Below are 16,961 nucleotides of genomic sequence, written 5' to 3' on the forward strand. Positions count from 1 at the left end.
AGCGGTCACGGCCTGCCCTCACGCTACGGACCTCCTCGTTGCTCCGACTGAAGCCGAACTACCGACACCAGAACGCAGGCAGCATTCAAATAACTGGACATTAAAACCACACAAGAACACACGGATCCGCGAAGACAATTCCACAGTGTCTCAAACAATACTAAAACCAGCCGCTGTGAAACAACACGGACGAATTATAATTCGGCACAAACGCAGAGAAGCAAGAACAGGTCGAAAAAACAAATGCACGTCGTGCGCTGCGACGACTGACCGAACGACCAACATCACTCAAAGTCAGGCACGGAAAAGATCCCTGTATGGACACTGCCATGAGGGCACTTTGACGGGCAGACACACACACACAGGTGAAAGTTGCACTAGTCGAATATCACGGTTCATTCAACTAAAACTCTCGTGACCTCAACCTTCCGTCGGACAGTGCATGAGTGTCGCCAGCGGTCGGGCGAGTACTGGCTGTCCACACCTCACTGGTGCTCTGTCCAAGCTCAACTCCCCCTGACACACGAGCACCCGGGAATACTAGAGGCCGCTCCAAAGATGGTACCACACTACGCGCTATCGATAAGCGCTGCTGCTACTCGCTGACAGAAAAGGTCAGAAATCGTAGTGGCGCCAGTGAACACTCTAAGAAAACGAGACGCCACTAACGCTATTACAATACACCAAGCTATGAATGGCATCAACGTGAGCTGCACACAGGTCTTTTTTTTTTAATTCCATATTCTCTCGTCAAGGTCTGTTCGACGGCATATTACAGTGTACTATTCACGTAAATACATTATTCAAGCTGACTGTGTCTCTCCACTTCTAGGACACAGAGCAAATACCCAGTTAAGCGTGAGTCGTCCTCTTCTTGGAGCCAGCAGTAAACAAGTTAAGACACAAGGAAAATGCATACCGTTCAGTCAGCCACCTTGACTTTAAAGTCTGTTCCACTGCGGCCGGCCGGGGCGGCCGAGCGGTTCTAGGCACTACAGTCTGGAACCGCGCGACCGCTACGGTCGCAGGTTCGAATCCTGCCTCGGGCATGGGTGTGTGTGATGTCCTTAGGTTAGTTAGGTTCAAGTAGTTCTACGGGACTGCTGACCTCAGAAGTTAAGTCCCATAGTGCTCAGAGCCATTTGAACTTTTTTTTTTTTTTTTTTTGCTTTGTCAAGGAAGGCAGATTCGGTTACGATTGTGGACGAGGCTGTAAGCGGTTACTGTTGTTTTCCTTTTGCAATTACACACACTTATTTTAAAACGATAATTCCAGACTCGACAATAAATAATCACATGTTATTAATGAAAGAATAAACAAATGTGTAATTAATAGTGCTTTCAGTACGTTACAATTAACCAAATGAGTATAAAATACAGACACAGCAAATAATGTATTAAAAACAAGAAATTAGAATTTTCAGGCAAGAAACCACAGTCATGGCGTTAACGCATTTAAAGCCAATAATGGCAATTACAAAAAAATTTAACAAACATACTGTAAAACAGCATCGCAATTGCAAAGCTTAATTTAAAAAGACAGGCAACTGATCACCAATCGGGTGATACAAAATTGTGGTAAACTTCGTAGTACAACCATTTCAACCTGTTGTAACGCCAAGAATGGCAATTATATTAAGAAATTTAGAAACATTGCAAAACATAATAAAATAATAAAATACACAAGGCCAGTCACAGACGGCGCACCAGGAATCTGCCTCTGAGTAGGTCAGCGAAGGATGAGATAGGCAGCTAAGAGTTGCATTCACTTCACAAGATGGCAACTCAGACTAGTGTCAGACTAACAAATGATTACTGATAATCTTGCTCAGGCTACCTGACGTCCGATAAACCAAATGCAACGATGGAGCAATGCGCCAAAGCCGGAACCGGCGGTCTACACTCCGCCTGCAGAATACTGTGCTAAGAGCGCCCAGAACGACAAAGGAACCACTACCACCAGATTAGAAGAATCGCCAGCGAACCTACAATCAAGAAAGCTATAAAAACTATACGCCTCACCGGACAGCAGCGGTAAGGAGAGAAAACGTACACTGCTGTTACATACGCTAACCCCCAGCGCAGGTAAATGGGGCGTTAGCGACCACGAGGCAGGAAAAATACCGCTGGTTCAACTTAACAAATGGTAACAAACTGAACGCAATAAATAGTAATTAAAAGTCCAGGAAAGTTAATCAGGTCCGCCTTCCCCAAGCACTCCACTCGCTGCTCTTCGCCTCGGCAACACTACGAGCAGCAGCACGAACCCAAGTCACTGGAGAATAGCGAGATGCCACAATGGTGAAGGTTTCTCTACTTGAATCCAAATGCACTCAACTTAAAGCTTGCAGGATCTGGTTTTCGACGAGGCCGTGCACCCTCGTGACCACAGCCCTTCCATCCGGCAGTCCACGAGTGCCGCCTGCGGTCCCGGCGTGTTCTCGCACTGCGCGGACCTGGCTCCACTTGAGTCCCCAACAGAACTGGCCCACCCAACGATGTCGCCCCAAAGATGGGGCAACAGTTACTACATATTGATAACCGCCTCTGCTGCCATTAGCGGACAGGCAATGCTTGCGATACCAAGTGGCGCCAATAAACACGAGACGAAGACAAAAAGCGCAACCATGCCAACCAAACGATACGGTCTGGCATCCAACAGCACCAACGCGAGCCGCTGCATGGCTCAGTCTACGAGGATTGAGCGACCTTGGTTTGAAGCTTCCAGTTCCCTGAAGCACGAAAATACACTCCTGGAAATTGAAATAAGAACACCGCGAATTCATTGTCCCAGGAAGGGGAAACTTTATTGACACATTCCTGGGGTCAGATACATCACATGATCACACTGACAGAACCACAGGCACATAGACACAGGCAACAGAGCATGCACAATGTCGGCACTACTACAGTGTATATCCACCTTTCGCAGCAATGCAGGCTGCCATTCTCCCATGGAGACGATCGTAGAGATGCTGGATGTAGTCCTGTGGAACGGCTTGCCATGCCATTTCCACCTGGCGCCTCAGTTGGACCAGCGTTCGTGCTGGACGTGCAGACCGCGTGAGACGACGCTTCATCCAGTCCCAAACATTCTCAATGGGGGACAGATCCGGAGATCTTGCTGGCCAGGGTAGTTGACTTACACCTTCTAGAGCACGTTGGGTGGCACGGGATACATGCGGACGTGCATTGTCCTGTTGGAACAGCAAGTTCCCTTGCCGGTCTAGGAATGGTAGAACGATGGGTTCGATGACGGTTTGGATGTACCGTGCACTATTCAGTGTCCCCTCGACGATCACCAGAGGTGTACGGCCAGTGTAGCAGATAGCTCCCCACACCATGATGCCGGGTGTTGGCCCTGTGTGCCTCGGTCGTATGCAGTCCTGGTTGTGGCGCTCACCTGCACGGCGCCAAACACGCATACGACCATCATTGGCACCAAGGCAGAAGCGACGCTCATCGCTGAAGACGACACGTCTCCATTCGTCCCTCCATTCACGCCTGTCGCGACACCACTGGAGGTGGGCTGCACGATGTTGGGGCGTGAGCGGAAGACGGCCTAACGGTGTGCGGGACCGTAGCCCAGCTTCATGGAGACGGTTGCGAATGGTCCTCGGCGATACCCCAGGAGCAACAGAGTCCCTAATTTGCTGGGAAGTGGCGGTGCGGTCCCCTACGGCACTGCGTAGGATTCTACGGTCTTGGCGTGCATCCGTGCGTCGCTGCGGTCCGGTCCCAGGTCGACGGGCACGTGCACCTTCCGCCGACCACTGGCGAGAGCATCGATATACTGTGGAGACCTCACGCCTCACGTGTTGAGCAATTCGGCGGTACGTCCACCCGGCCTCCCGCATGCCCTCTATACGCCCTAGCTCAAAGTCCGTCAACTGCACATACGGTTCACGTCCAAGCTGTCGCGGCATGCTACCAGTGTTAAAGACTGCGATGGAGCTCCGTATGCCACGTCAAACTGGCTGACACTGACGGCGGCGATGCACAAATGCTGCGCAGCTAGCGCCATTCGACGGCCAACACCACGGTTCCTGGTGTGTCCGCTGCGCCGTGCGTGTGATCATTGCTTGTACAGCCCTCTCGCAGTGTCCGGAGCAAGTATGGTGGGTCTGACACACCGGTGTCAATGTGTTCTTTTTTCCATTTCCAGGAGTGTAGTTCCTATCATGGCCCTCTACAAGGACAGCGTTTCGCGTAACTTCGACCGCAATAAAGGAAAATGAATGACGATTCAACAGTTTTTAATGAACGACTGCCTCTACCGTAGACAAGCTGTAGTTTAAACTTACTGTACTATATTCACCAGCATCATACCATCGGCGTTTAGTAAGTAATGTAAGTTTTTACCCCGAAAGAAGATTGGTTTTATTGAGCATTCCACTACACCACCTCATTCCCCACTCTTTTGGCTACAAAAAGCTACTTTTCAACCTAATCTACGTTCAATGCGACGGTCTTGCGCCACTTTACAGGGCCTGTCTGCCCGCAAGATGCCATTCTACTGGTCGACTGCATCAATAACCCCGCACTATCTACGTACTGCTTCTCGCAGAGTGTAAAACACTATATTGCAAGATTGTGCCAAGTATAACACTATGTTCACAAACTAGCGTTACCCACTGGGAAGAATTTGATGTTTGACCGTGATTTTACCTAACAGACGTAGGGTATGGAACAGCAATTTTGTATAATTGGCAATAATAGAAAACTTGACAGGCTCTATTTTGGGGTTAATCAAAGTAGAGAAGTGCATGCGAATGAAATAACAAACGGTCGCCAGCCTACTTAGGCATAATAATTTGAAACATTATGTTCAATACTGACCCTACGACTTACCTTAGAAAAGAGATTAAGGAAAGGCAAACCTACGTTTCTAGAATTTGCAGACTTTGAAAAGCTTTCGTCAACCTCGAATGGAATACTATTTCAAATTCTGAAGGTGGCAGAGCTAAAATACAGGGAGTGAAAGACTATTTACAATTTGTACAAAAGCAGATGACAGTTAGAAGAGCCGAGGGGCATGAAAGGGAAGCAGTGGTCGGGAAGGGAGTGAGACAGGGTTGTAGCCTGTGCCCGATGTTATTTGTTGTGGTTGGCAGGAGAGCAAACACCGTGTAACAAAAGGAGGCCGAAATGCACGCGTTTTAGCTCACGCAGGCTGGCGTGAGGTCTGGAACATGATAAGGGAATTGGAATTGAGAAAAACGGACGCAGCTGGTGGAATACTTAACTTTAATCCACTAATGATGAAAGTCGCTCGTGACAGTACATGATTCACAATATCAATGGTAACTGAATATGGCGCCTTGCTAGTATGGCGATGACGAATACACGCTTCCAATGTGTGTTTACCGCGATATCGCCAAACTCGGATGCGACCATCATGATGCTGTAAACAGAACCGGGATCCATCCGAAAAAATGACGTTTTGCCATTCGTGCACCCAGTTTCATCGTTGAGTACACCATCGCAGGCGCTCCTGTCTGTGATGCAGCCTCAAGGGTATTGGCATCCACGGTCTCCGAGCTGATAGTCCATGCTGCTGTCTTCGAACTGTTCGTGCAGATGTATGTTGTCTTGCAAACGTCCCCATCTGTTGATTCAGGGATCGAGACGTGGCTACACGATCCGTTACAGACGTGCGGATAAAGGCCGTTTGGACCCAGCACGGCGTTCCATATTACCCTCCTGAACCCACCGATTCCATATTCTGCTAACAGTCATTGGATCTCGACCAACGCGAGCAGGAATGTCGCGATACGATAAACCGCAATCCCGGTAGGCTACAATCCGACCTTTATCAAATTCGGAAACGTGATGGTACGCATTTATCCTGCTTACACGAGGCATCACAACGTTTCGGCAATCAACGCCGGTCAACTGCTGTTTGTGTATGAGAAATAGGTTGGAAACTTTCGTCATGTCAGCACGTTGTAGGTGTCGCCACCGGCGTCAACCTTGTGTGAATGCTCTGAAAAGCTAATCAGTTGCATATCACAGCATCTTCTTCCTGTCGGTAAAATTTCGCCTCTGTAGCACGTCATCTTTGTGGTGTAGCAATTTTATTGGACAATAGTGTAGATTAGATTCCAAATGCGGCACTTGGCACTCTCGACGTTAACCATACAACGGCTAGCCACTGACTGCGTAGCGAACTCACACCGTAGGTGCCCATATCGACCACCAAATTCGCCTTTTAATGCGCGCCAAGCCAGTTCCTTAGCGGAGGGGGTTCCCTACACCTTTTATACTATCAACGGAAGTTCCCTAAGCATTACCCAGCATTCAAAGTACAATTTGTCTTACTGAACACACGTATTTTACAAAGTTTTTAAATGTAATTTTAGTTTTCATAATGCATATATTACAAACTTCAATTCAACGGCCTTCATTAGTAAAGAACAAACACTTCATAGTCTCATTAACATAATTACACAGTATAAACTACTTACAGTCGATAATGGTGTTAGAAGTGCATCCTTTATTGGGGCTAAACAGATGGAAGGTGTGACATCACGTGGATGAGTAAGAAAAGTCGAGTGCAGTTTTATGAGCTCCCCTTGTCACTGAGAAGTTCTTTTGCATTTTTGTATCGACGAACGTGCTGAAGTTCGGTTCCTGGAGGGAGCAAAATACTTACGACTTGATTGTTGCACCGTGAGGGTGCACGTCAAACAGAATAACTCCCTCAGAGTCCCCGAAGACCGCCGCCATAACTTTAACGGTTGACGGTGCGGTTTCGAACTTATTCTTCGGAGGACGTGTGGTGTGGCGTTACTTCATGGATTCCCTTTCCGTTTCCGATGCGAAGTGATGAACCGATGCTTCATCGCCTCGGACGTAGTTCGACAAAAAATGTGACAATCAGCCTCGTAAAGTGCAAGCAATTCCGCACAGACGGTCCTTCTGTTGTGGTTGGCAGGAGAGCCAACCATGTTACTAAAGGAGGCCGAAATGCACGCGTTCTAGCTCACGCAGGCTGGCGTGAGGTCTGGAACATGATAAGGGAATTAGAAGTGAGAAAAACGGACGTAGCTGGTGGAATACTTAACTTTAATCCATTCATGGAGAACGTCGCTCTTTATGGTACATGATTCACAATATCAATAGTACGGATACTGGCGCCTTGCTAGGTCGTAGCACGTGACGTAGCTGAAGGCTATGCTAACTATCGTCTCGGCAAATGAGAGCGTAGAAGTCAGTGAACCATCGCTAGCAAAGTGGGCTGTGCAACTGGGGCGAGTGCTAGGAAGTCTCTCTAGACCTGCCGTGTGGCGGCGCTCGGTCTGCAATCACTGATAGTGGCGACACGCTGGTCCGACGTATACTACCGGACCGCGGCCGATTTAAAGGCTACCACCTAGCAAGTGTGGTGTATGGCGGTGACACCACACCTTCGTTACTCTTTATAGTCTTTTGTTAGGCGACAGTCCCTAGCTGATAACTCCGCCAATTCGTTACACAAAATGAGTTTATAGACATCTGATTCTTGTCTTTTTCCTTGCAACTACAAGACCTGTGAGAAAATCAACAACACAATTCGACAAAACACCTGAGAAAATTTAATCTTCAATGGTGCATTATTTCATTTTTAATAGGGCTTGTGACTTTGCAGACTTACACTTCCTTTCTTATGTCTCCACGAATTTGGTAAATTAATATGATTTCATAGACTTTCTCTGGTACACTTCTTTTATGTCTAACCATAGGTCCCATTCACATCTGTCACTGTTACGGAACCTCTACCATACTTCATTGTTGGAAAACAAACTGTTCAAATGTGTGTGAATTCCTAAGGGACGTAACTGCTGAGGTCATCGGTCCCTAGACTTACACGCTACTCAAACGAAATTACGCTAAGAACAATACACACACACACACACACACACACACACACACACACACACACACACACACACACACAAAAGCTCGAGAGAGGACTGGATACCTCCTGCGGGAGGGGCCGCGCAATCCGTGACATGGCACCTCTAACAACGCGGCTGTTCTCTTCCCCGCATGAGGTTCAGTACCGACAAGCCACACTTTACGTTCTCAATGGTTGGTAATTTAATCAGAGTGACTAAATAGCTGATTTCGTTACGTTCACTCAGTTAACGTAAGACCAGAAACTCTTGGAAATTTCAGACAGATCAATTGGAAATATTTTGCTCTTCTTGCGCTCATTCTGTCTTGTTCAGTTTTTTTTTCTTAACTATGCACTGCCAATCGCTTAAATCTGTGGCTAAAGTATATTTATCTTTTGTAGCAACGTTCTCAACGCGACTAAAGAACCAAAGTGTGTCCTTCTCATTCCTCACAACTTTAACTGGTCACATAGTAGTTTAGGGCGTATCCTACATTGCTTTTGAATTTTATTCACTTGTGCTCTACATTTTGGCCATTAGAGCTGAATGACTGATATTCGCTGCTCTGATATTTTGCAGTTTCATTTATGCGCCATCTGAAAAAAGCGCAAGAGACGGAACAGTATTGGACCTTTGGTGGAACTCTGCCGAACGCGCATTCTGATCTCTCGCTTTGCAGATGATGTGGCTGCCCTATTCCCGATACTGGAAGTCTTTGTGCTTCCTCTTTCTTAAACTGGAAGTGAACCAGCTATGCCGTGAAATATACATCCCATGAAAAATTTCTGTGATACAATATACGAGTAATTATTGACTTAATCAAACGCGTTTCATACCTCAGGACTTGTTCCAATTAATGACGTTTTGTCACCTCTGGATGTGGGATCATCTGCACATTTTTTAACAACGGTCATATGTGGGAGTTACACCGACATTAACTTAGTAAAAATACGTAAATGTCACAGCACAATAATCCTGTTGTTAACTTAAAATGTGAATGGTGGGCTCCATGTGGTTCCCAAGTCGTTCGGCGACCGTAAACCATAAAATTACCAAATATGCAACAACCAGTCGCAAAATCATGTTTTATTTATTCACTTTTGCAAATCGATCAGTTGAAATCGATTTGCAAAAGTGAATAAGTAAAACATGATTTTGCGACTGGTTGCTGCATATTTATTAACTTAAAATGATTTGTATTAAGGGGAAACGACCTGGTGACGAACGAAAACAGAGCTCAAATCTAGGACTTTTTTTCCTCCGTAGTAGAATGTAATAGACAAATGGGTTTTGCTGCAATGAATAAAGCCTCCATTGAATTTTTTATTTGTATTTTTATTGACAAATATTAATATCTTCACTCTGTAATTGGCATTTGCCCGACGCAGCTCTGAAAAGAGTTAGATCAACGTTTCCCGCTGTAACTCCGGTTGTGGTTGTCTGAAACATGATCTCACTCCGATCCTTACAAATGTAATTTTAGTTCATCGCTGGGATTTGAAAAAAAAATTGGCGGAAATATAGATATTTGAAAAAATGGCAACTTTTTGGCTCCGTTTTAACTAAATATCAGCATAAAAAAATCTGCTACGATGAACTGAGAATTCAGTTTCCTTCCAGGGAGACCATAAGTCATTAATATTAGATGGAAATTGTTACGTGGCGACGACAACCACCCCGAAAAACATGGTGTAAACGCATTTAAAGTTTAAAAGGTATTTAACATGTAAAAAAAAAAGGGACAAAGCTTGAAACTTACGGGATATCATTGGTCCATAATAACTATCGGCCCGGCTAGTGGATGCCCGATCTCTGCTACTTTCACCTGATGAGCCCTCATTTTCGTCGCTGAAAGCATCGCCGCTGGCGTCTCTGTCTTCACAGAATCGGCGCATTTTATCCCCGATTTTGATTTAAAAGGCATTCGCAACGTGCATCAAATGTAAAAAAAAATTCAAACGAAACTGATTTTCACTTAACGCCGAACAATAAAAGCACTCATCGGTGAATGACGCCGGCTGACGCTAACTTAGCCATGAAACAGCCGACGGAGCGTCTACCAGCGGGCCAACATGACAAAAGTGGTGGTCTGCTACGCGTTCAGGACATTCTTAAACATTTTCATCGTTACAATCAGTCATTAACATCTCACGGACGCAACGAATGTAGGGCTTCAAACGCACAAAGAATCATTATTATTTTTTTTTTTTTGGATTCCGTGAATAACGTTTTCTGGAATAATTCTTCAATGTATATACTTTCGAATTTCGCAATAAAAAATGTCAATTTTTTTTTCGACCGTTCCCCCTTTACCGCGTTGTAGTCTGAGATGGACCATTCTAGCCCGGCCAACGGCCATATCATCCTTTGCCGATGGCTTCACTGGATGTTGTCAGCACACCGCTCTCGTACTTCCTGACCGGAGCCGCTACTGCTTGGTCAAGCAGTTCCTCATTTGGTCTCAGGAGGATGAATGCACCCCTTACCAGTTCTTCCACCAAGGAAAAATTCCTCGCAGTACCGGAAATCGGATGCTGATCGTCTGCATCCCTGTCAACCGTACTGATCACTCAGCTTCGGAGGGTGCTGGTGCAATGTCACTTCTTAGTACGCATGGCCTTCTGAATTCCTTGTCTTTGATATTAGCGGACGATTCACGAAAAGTCGTTTTTATTTTCAGTTATAAGGCATTGCTTTCTTTCGGGTTCAAATGGCCCTGAGCACTATGGGGCTTAACATCTGTGGTCATCAGTTCCCTAGAACTTAGAACTACTTAAACTAACTAACCTAAGGATATCACACACATGCATGCCCGAGGCAGGATTCGAACCTGCGACCGTAGCGGTCGCTCTGTTCCAGACTGAAGCGCCTAGAACAGCTCGGCCACAACGGCCGGCTTTCCTTCTGGATCAGGGGAAATGTGGTTGTCGTCGGGGCCTGTCTTCGTCTTTTATGGGTTATTAACCCACGACCAGTCTCACACCCAAGGACCGCTCTTTTATCCCTCTGTTTTTCCAGTTTTCAGGTTTGACATACACTTTTATTCCTCACTTTATAGTTTGAACCCGTCCACTTTTCGCGGACGCCTCTTACACACGTACATTTTGGATTGAGGGACTGATGACCTCGCTGTTTAGTCCAATAACCCGTTCCAATCTATCAGTCACAATCAAAGGCTGACGTATTGCCATATTAACGAGTTATGAGAACACAATTAAAGAGTACTAAAACATAAACACAACATAGCGAATTAAAGTACAGCTTAGCAACGGTTAGAACGTAGTGACAGATATAAAATGATCTCCTTTAGTACCTGATCAGCGTGATACGTCATAGGATAACGATGTGCACATATACATAGTGCGGTAGTATCATGTACACAAGGTAGAAAAGGGCAGTGAGTTGGCGAACACGTCATTTTCACTTGATTCATTTGAAAAGGTTTCCAGCGTAATGATGACAGCATAATGAGCAGTACTGGACTTTGAACACGGACCTAGACGCACAGGACATTCTGTTTCAGAAATCTTGAGGGAATTCAATATTCCGATATCCACAGATGTAAGAGTATGCCGAAAATACCAAATTTAAGGCATTACCCCCTCCCCCATCTCCAGCACGAATAACACAGTGGCCGACGTCCATCACGTAACGACCGAGGGCGGTGGTGTTTGCATACAGTTGTTAGTGCTAACAAACAAGCAACACCGTTGGAAATCAATGTGGGCCATACAACGAACGTGTCTGTTAGGACAGGTCAGTGAAATCTGGCTTTAATGGACTATCACAGAGGGCGACTGATGCGAGTACCTTTGCTAACAGCATAATATCGCCTGCAGCGCCTGTTCTGGGTGCATCACCATATCAGATTCACACTAGGCGACTGGTCAGGTAAGTCCCGATATGAGTTGGTAAAGCCGGGCGTAGTGGGCGAGTGGTTCTAGGCGCTACAGTTTGGAACCGCCCAACCACTACGGTCGCAGGTTCGAATCTTGCCTCGGGCATGGATGTGTGTGATGTCCTTAGGTTAGTTAGGTTTAAGTAGTTCTAAGTTCTAGGGGACTGATGACCTCAGAGCCATTTGAACCATTTTGAGTTGGTAAGAGCTGATGGTAGGTTCGAGTGTGGCTCATGAAGCCATTGACCCAAGTTGTCAATAAGGCACTGTGGAAGCTGGCGGGGGCTGTGTTTGTGTGGAATTTACTGGGTCCTCTGGACCGGTCATTGAGTTAACGGTAGCGTGTAGAATGTAGAATGTTGAGACGTGATGACAGCCATGCATCTGTATTTGCAGGTGAGGCAGAAGCTGAGAACAAACCTGTTGTGTGTCGGCCGGTCTGCAGCTCGGGATGTGTGAACGCAGAGTGCGTTGCGCCTGACACGTGTAGCTGCCTGCCCGGCTACAGTAACCACGGGCCACTACCATCGCACAGGTAGGACAGTACTCTGGTATGTACATTGCGTGTGTTATATTATTTGTAGTATAGCTCGGTAGTCAGAACACACAAAGCTTCAAGGAAGCCTTCAATTTGGTAATGGAAGTAAGTGTGTGCCGGAGGAGTGGGATAAACATTGTGGAGGGTACCAAGTAAGTAGGTCCAAAAAGACATAAGTTGCTGTAGTTATGAAGCATTGCGCGATATAGAGTAGCACTGGGAGCTACATCAAACTAATAGTCAGAACCACAACAAGATTCACTCCGTCTTCAGGCCACAAGTGGCCCATCGGGACCATCCGACCGCCGTGTCATCCTCTGGTCAGGATGCAGATAGGAGGGGCTTGTGATCCGCACACCACTCTTCCAGTCATTACGTTGGTTTTCTGTGACCGGAGCTGCTACTGTTCAGTCGAGTAGCTCCTCAGTTGGCATCACAAGCCTGAGTGCACTCCGAAAAACGGCAACAGTGTATGGCAGCCCGGATGGTCACCCATCCAAGTGCCAGCCATACCCGACAGCGCTTAACTTCGGTGATCTGACGGGAACCGGTATATCCACTGCGGCAAGGCCATTTCACAACAAGATTAAATTATCATAAAACCAAATTAGGTTCATGATGATGTAAAGTTTTGAGGACAGAACAACAACACTGTAAGCTTTAAATATTTTTGGTTTAATGTTGTTGCAATCTTATCACAGAAATACACGCATTTACACAGTTTACAATGTGACAATGTTACGACAGTTGTCAGACGAACGCATCTTGTCCTCAGAAAGTGAAACAATCCTGAACACAACAACGGTAAATTTTGTGAATCTTCTGGTTTTGGCGGCGCAAACACTGTTCCTTTGAGTTTCGGATGTGCAGCCGCAAGAATTCTTCTTCTTCTTCTTCTGTATAACGTTCAGCCATCTATGTTGTATGACAACGTCGAAATTTTGCCAACTACATCGTCTTTTTGGGACTCGATAGAGAAGGAGGCAATTGACATTCGCTTGACGACGAACTCAATTAATAGAGATAGTGGTTTCAACCTTGATAAATCATGGAATCCGGCACTTCGTGTAATAAACTCACAAAGACGACGTGACAGTGCAGCTCAGCAGGATATATCGACATGCCAACACAGATCGACTCCAGAGTCATAGATGTAACTGCATTGTACACGTCTCTGCCGCTGACCAACGTCTCTGGCGCATTTGTATCTGTGGGCTCATGCGCAGTGATGCTGTACACGAGTATCAACGGACGAAGCGAGCACTGGAAAACAGTCTTGGGGCTCACTCTGAAGATGACTGAACGTTATAGGGCCGAAATATTAGAAGCAGAAGGAGAATTCTTGCGGCTGCACACCCGAAACTTAATGGAACAATGGTAAATTTTAACTTACAACTTCTTTACAAAATTATTCTTAGTATGTCATGATGTTGGCCAGTACTACGATACATCACCTGATTCCGGTTGAAAGTTTGGTTTTATTTAGGAGGACAATCAAGTTTAGTTTTGTGACAAGTTGAGCAAAAGATTACCCAAGCTCGCTCGAGTTTACAGTGGATGCAAGCTGGTGACCCAAGTGGTTTACACCTCTGTTCGCAGTATTTATCTTAGCTGCGATGAACTGTCGTCTGCATGGCTGCTGTCGTCCTCTGAAATTCCAAGTTCCTATATAAACTAATTAAGCCTTTGCTGATTTTTCCAGCAGAAACTCTCCTTGTTTCTGGTTATGCGAGAAAACATGTACTCATCCCTATTCTTGGAATATGGCAATATGCATGTGCATGGCTGGAGCAGCGTGCATAATAAAGTGCCCTCTCAATCCTCGCAAGAACGATTAACTAACTGGCTGATTAGTTTCTGCACAGTTGGGGCTCAACGACTCTACAGCTAATATGTAGCTGAATCTGAGCCGCACAAATACAGGGTGTTTCAAAAATGACCGGTATATTTGAAACGGCAATAAAAACTAAACGAGCAGCGATAGAAATACACCGTTTGTTGCAATATGCTTGGGACAACAGTACATTTTTAGGCGGACAAACTTTCTAAATTACAGTAGTTACAATTTTAAACAACAGATGGCGCTGAAAGTGATGTGAAAGATATAGAAGACAACGCAGTCTGTGGATGCGCCATTCTGTACGTCGTCTTTCTGCTGTAAGCGTGTGCTGCTCACAACGTGCAAGTGTGCTGTGGACAACATGGTTTATTCCTTAGAACAGAGGATTTTTCTGGTGTTGGAATTCCACCGCCTAGAACACAGTGTTGTTGCAACAAGACGAAGTCTTCAACGGAGGTTTAATGTAACCAAAGGACCGAAAAGCGATACAATAAAGGATCTGTTTGAAAAATTTCAACGGACTGGGAACGTGACGGATGAACGTGCTGGAAAGGTAGGGCGACCGCGTACGGCAACCACAGAGGGCAACGCGCAGCTAGTGCAGCAGGTGATCAAACAGCGGCCTCGGGTTTCCGTTCGCCGTGTTGCAGCTGCTGTCCAAATGACGCCAACGTCCACGTTTACACCTCCATCTCATGCACCAGAGTTTACACCTCTATCCATACAAAATTCAAATGCGGCAACCCCTCAGCGCCGCTACCATTGCTGCTCGAGAGACATTCGCTAACGATATAGTGCACAGGATTAATGACGGCGATATGCATGTGGACAGCATTAGGTTTACTGACGAAGCTTATTTTTACCTGGACGGCTTCGTCAATAAACAGAACTGGCGCATATGGGAAACCGAAAAGCCCCATGTTGCAGTCCCATCGTCCCTGCATCCTCAAAAAGTACTGGTCTGGGCCGCCATTTCTTCCAAAGGAATCATTGGCCCATTTTTCAGATCCGAAACGATTACTGCATCACGCTATCTGGACATTCTTCATGAATTTGTGGCGGTACAAACTGCCTTAGACGACACTGCGAACACCTCGTGGTTTATGCAAGATGGTGCCCGGCCACATCGCACGGCCGACGTCTTTAATTTCCTGAATGAATATTTCGATGATCGTGTGATTGCTTTGGGCTATCCGAAACATACAGGAGGCGGCGTGGATTGGCCTCCCTATTCGCCAGACACGAACCCCTGTGACTTCTTTCTGTGGGGACACTTGAAAGACCAGTTGTACCGCCAGAATCCAGAAACAATTGAACAGCTGAAGCAGTACATCTCGTCTGCATGTGAAGCCATTCCGCCAGACCCGTTGTCAAAGGTTTCGGGTAATTTCATTCTGAGACTACGCCATATTATTGCTATGCATGGTGGATATGTGGAAAATATCGTACTATAAAGTTTCCCAGACCGCAGCGCCATCTGTTGTTGACAATTGTAACTACTGTAATTTCGAAAGTTTGTCTGCCTGAAAATGTACTGTTGTCCCAAGCATATTGCAACAAACGGTGTATTTCTATCGCTGCTCGTTTAGTTTGTATTGCCGTTTCAAATATACCGGTCATTTTTGAAACACCCTGTATATCCTGTAAGTACAGGGCGTTATGTGCCCCGTTCTGCAATTGATGCCAGTTCGGAGAGGAGTCCCCGAAAATTTCTGTCTTGTCTTTCTCGTAGCCGAACTGTCTCCCCACCTGGCTTCTTTAATTCTCCACGTCACAGCTTTCTTCGACCAATAGGAGCGTTCCTATTATTTTTGTGGAAACTCTCTCTGCCAATGGCAAGGGCCCTACCACTGAACTGCGTCGAAATCTCGGCACTTTAGTCCTTCCTGGTTCGTTTCCGCCCGCTCCAGACACCTAAAAGTTAAATGCGTACATCACATGTGTACCACTTTCTTTTCACGTGATCAACTGTATCACTGCTTTTGTCGGTATCCATTTGGAATTCCAAAATGCAGTTTTCTGAAGATTCTTTCTGTCCCGTGGCCCATTACTTGCTCTCCAGTATGCGTCACCTGTCCGGTCGCTGAATCTCACTGCGGGACGCCCGCTAAGAGGTTTTTGTGGTGTGACCTCTGCTTCCACAAAAAACGTTTCCTCTCGCTGCTTGTTTCACCTTCTGCTTATTGACATGCATTATATATGAGCAGTGTTAATACCATCAACTGAGTGTCATCCATTTTGAATTACATACTTATAGGCAAATCTACTCATTACCACGTTAGGCGTCATATTCACCTTTCCATTATGATATACAAAACTCTTATGAAAGGTGCGAAATTGACCTTCATTTACTCTGAATGAGACCACGGGTTGGTTGTATTTAAACATGGACCCATCTCACATTTATAATGTGCAGTGGGGTGTGATTGTGTTGCTCTTGGTTTGTACACAAAAGTGGGGGAGGGAGGGTTTGCACACCAGTGTTACCTCAGCAAGCAGTTGACTTGTTCAAGATAGTCATACACATACAGAAAAAATGAAGAAAATAAATAATTTATATTATTTATATAATTTAAATATTGTGCCACCCAAATTAAGAAGGCATAGGACAGAATGATGGCACTTTCGCAATGTTTGTAGTTGATCTGATTATTCAGTAGCTTGAATATCTAGTGGCAGGAAGAGTAGGTATTCCTCAGAGATAAGCTAACTGTCCTGGAGAGTATGAACTTCCAGTATGTTTTTAGGTTTGGGTCCGTTGCACCGAGAAGTAAACTGCAAGTGTCTAGGCACAGCAACACTGCG

At 45.8% G+C, this 16,961-nt stretch overlaps 1 protein-coding gene and 1 pseudogene across 1 annotated transcript in view; one reads left to right on the forward strand and one right to left on the reverse strand.

Moving 5' to 3' along the window:
* The window catches only part of LOC126293537 (tenascin-X-like), a 92,743-nt gene that overhangs the window by 62,170 nt on the left and 13,612 nt on the right, over positions 1-16,961 (forward strand). The window contains exon 5 of the mRNA XM_049986806.1: positions 12,175-12,313. Within this exon, the coding sequence (XP_049842763.1) occupies positions 12,175-12,313 (139 nt within the window). The remainder of the gene's footprint in view (positions 1-12,174; positions 12,314-16,961) is intronic.
* LOC126293816 (5S ribosomal RNA) lies at positions 12,777-12,894 on the reverse strand (annotated as a pseudogene).

This window comes from Schistocerca gregaria, chromosome 10 (assembly GCF_023897955.1).
Source record: "Schistocerca gregaria isolate iqSchGreg1 chromosome 10, iqSchGreg1.2, whole genome shotgun sequence".
In the NCBI taxonomy this organism is placed as follows: domain Eukaryota; kingdom Metazoa; phylum Arthropoda; class Insecta; order Orthoptera; family Acrididae; genus Schistocerca; species Schistocerca gregaria.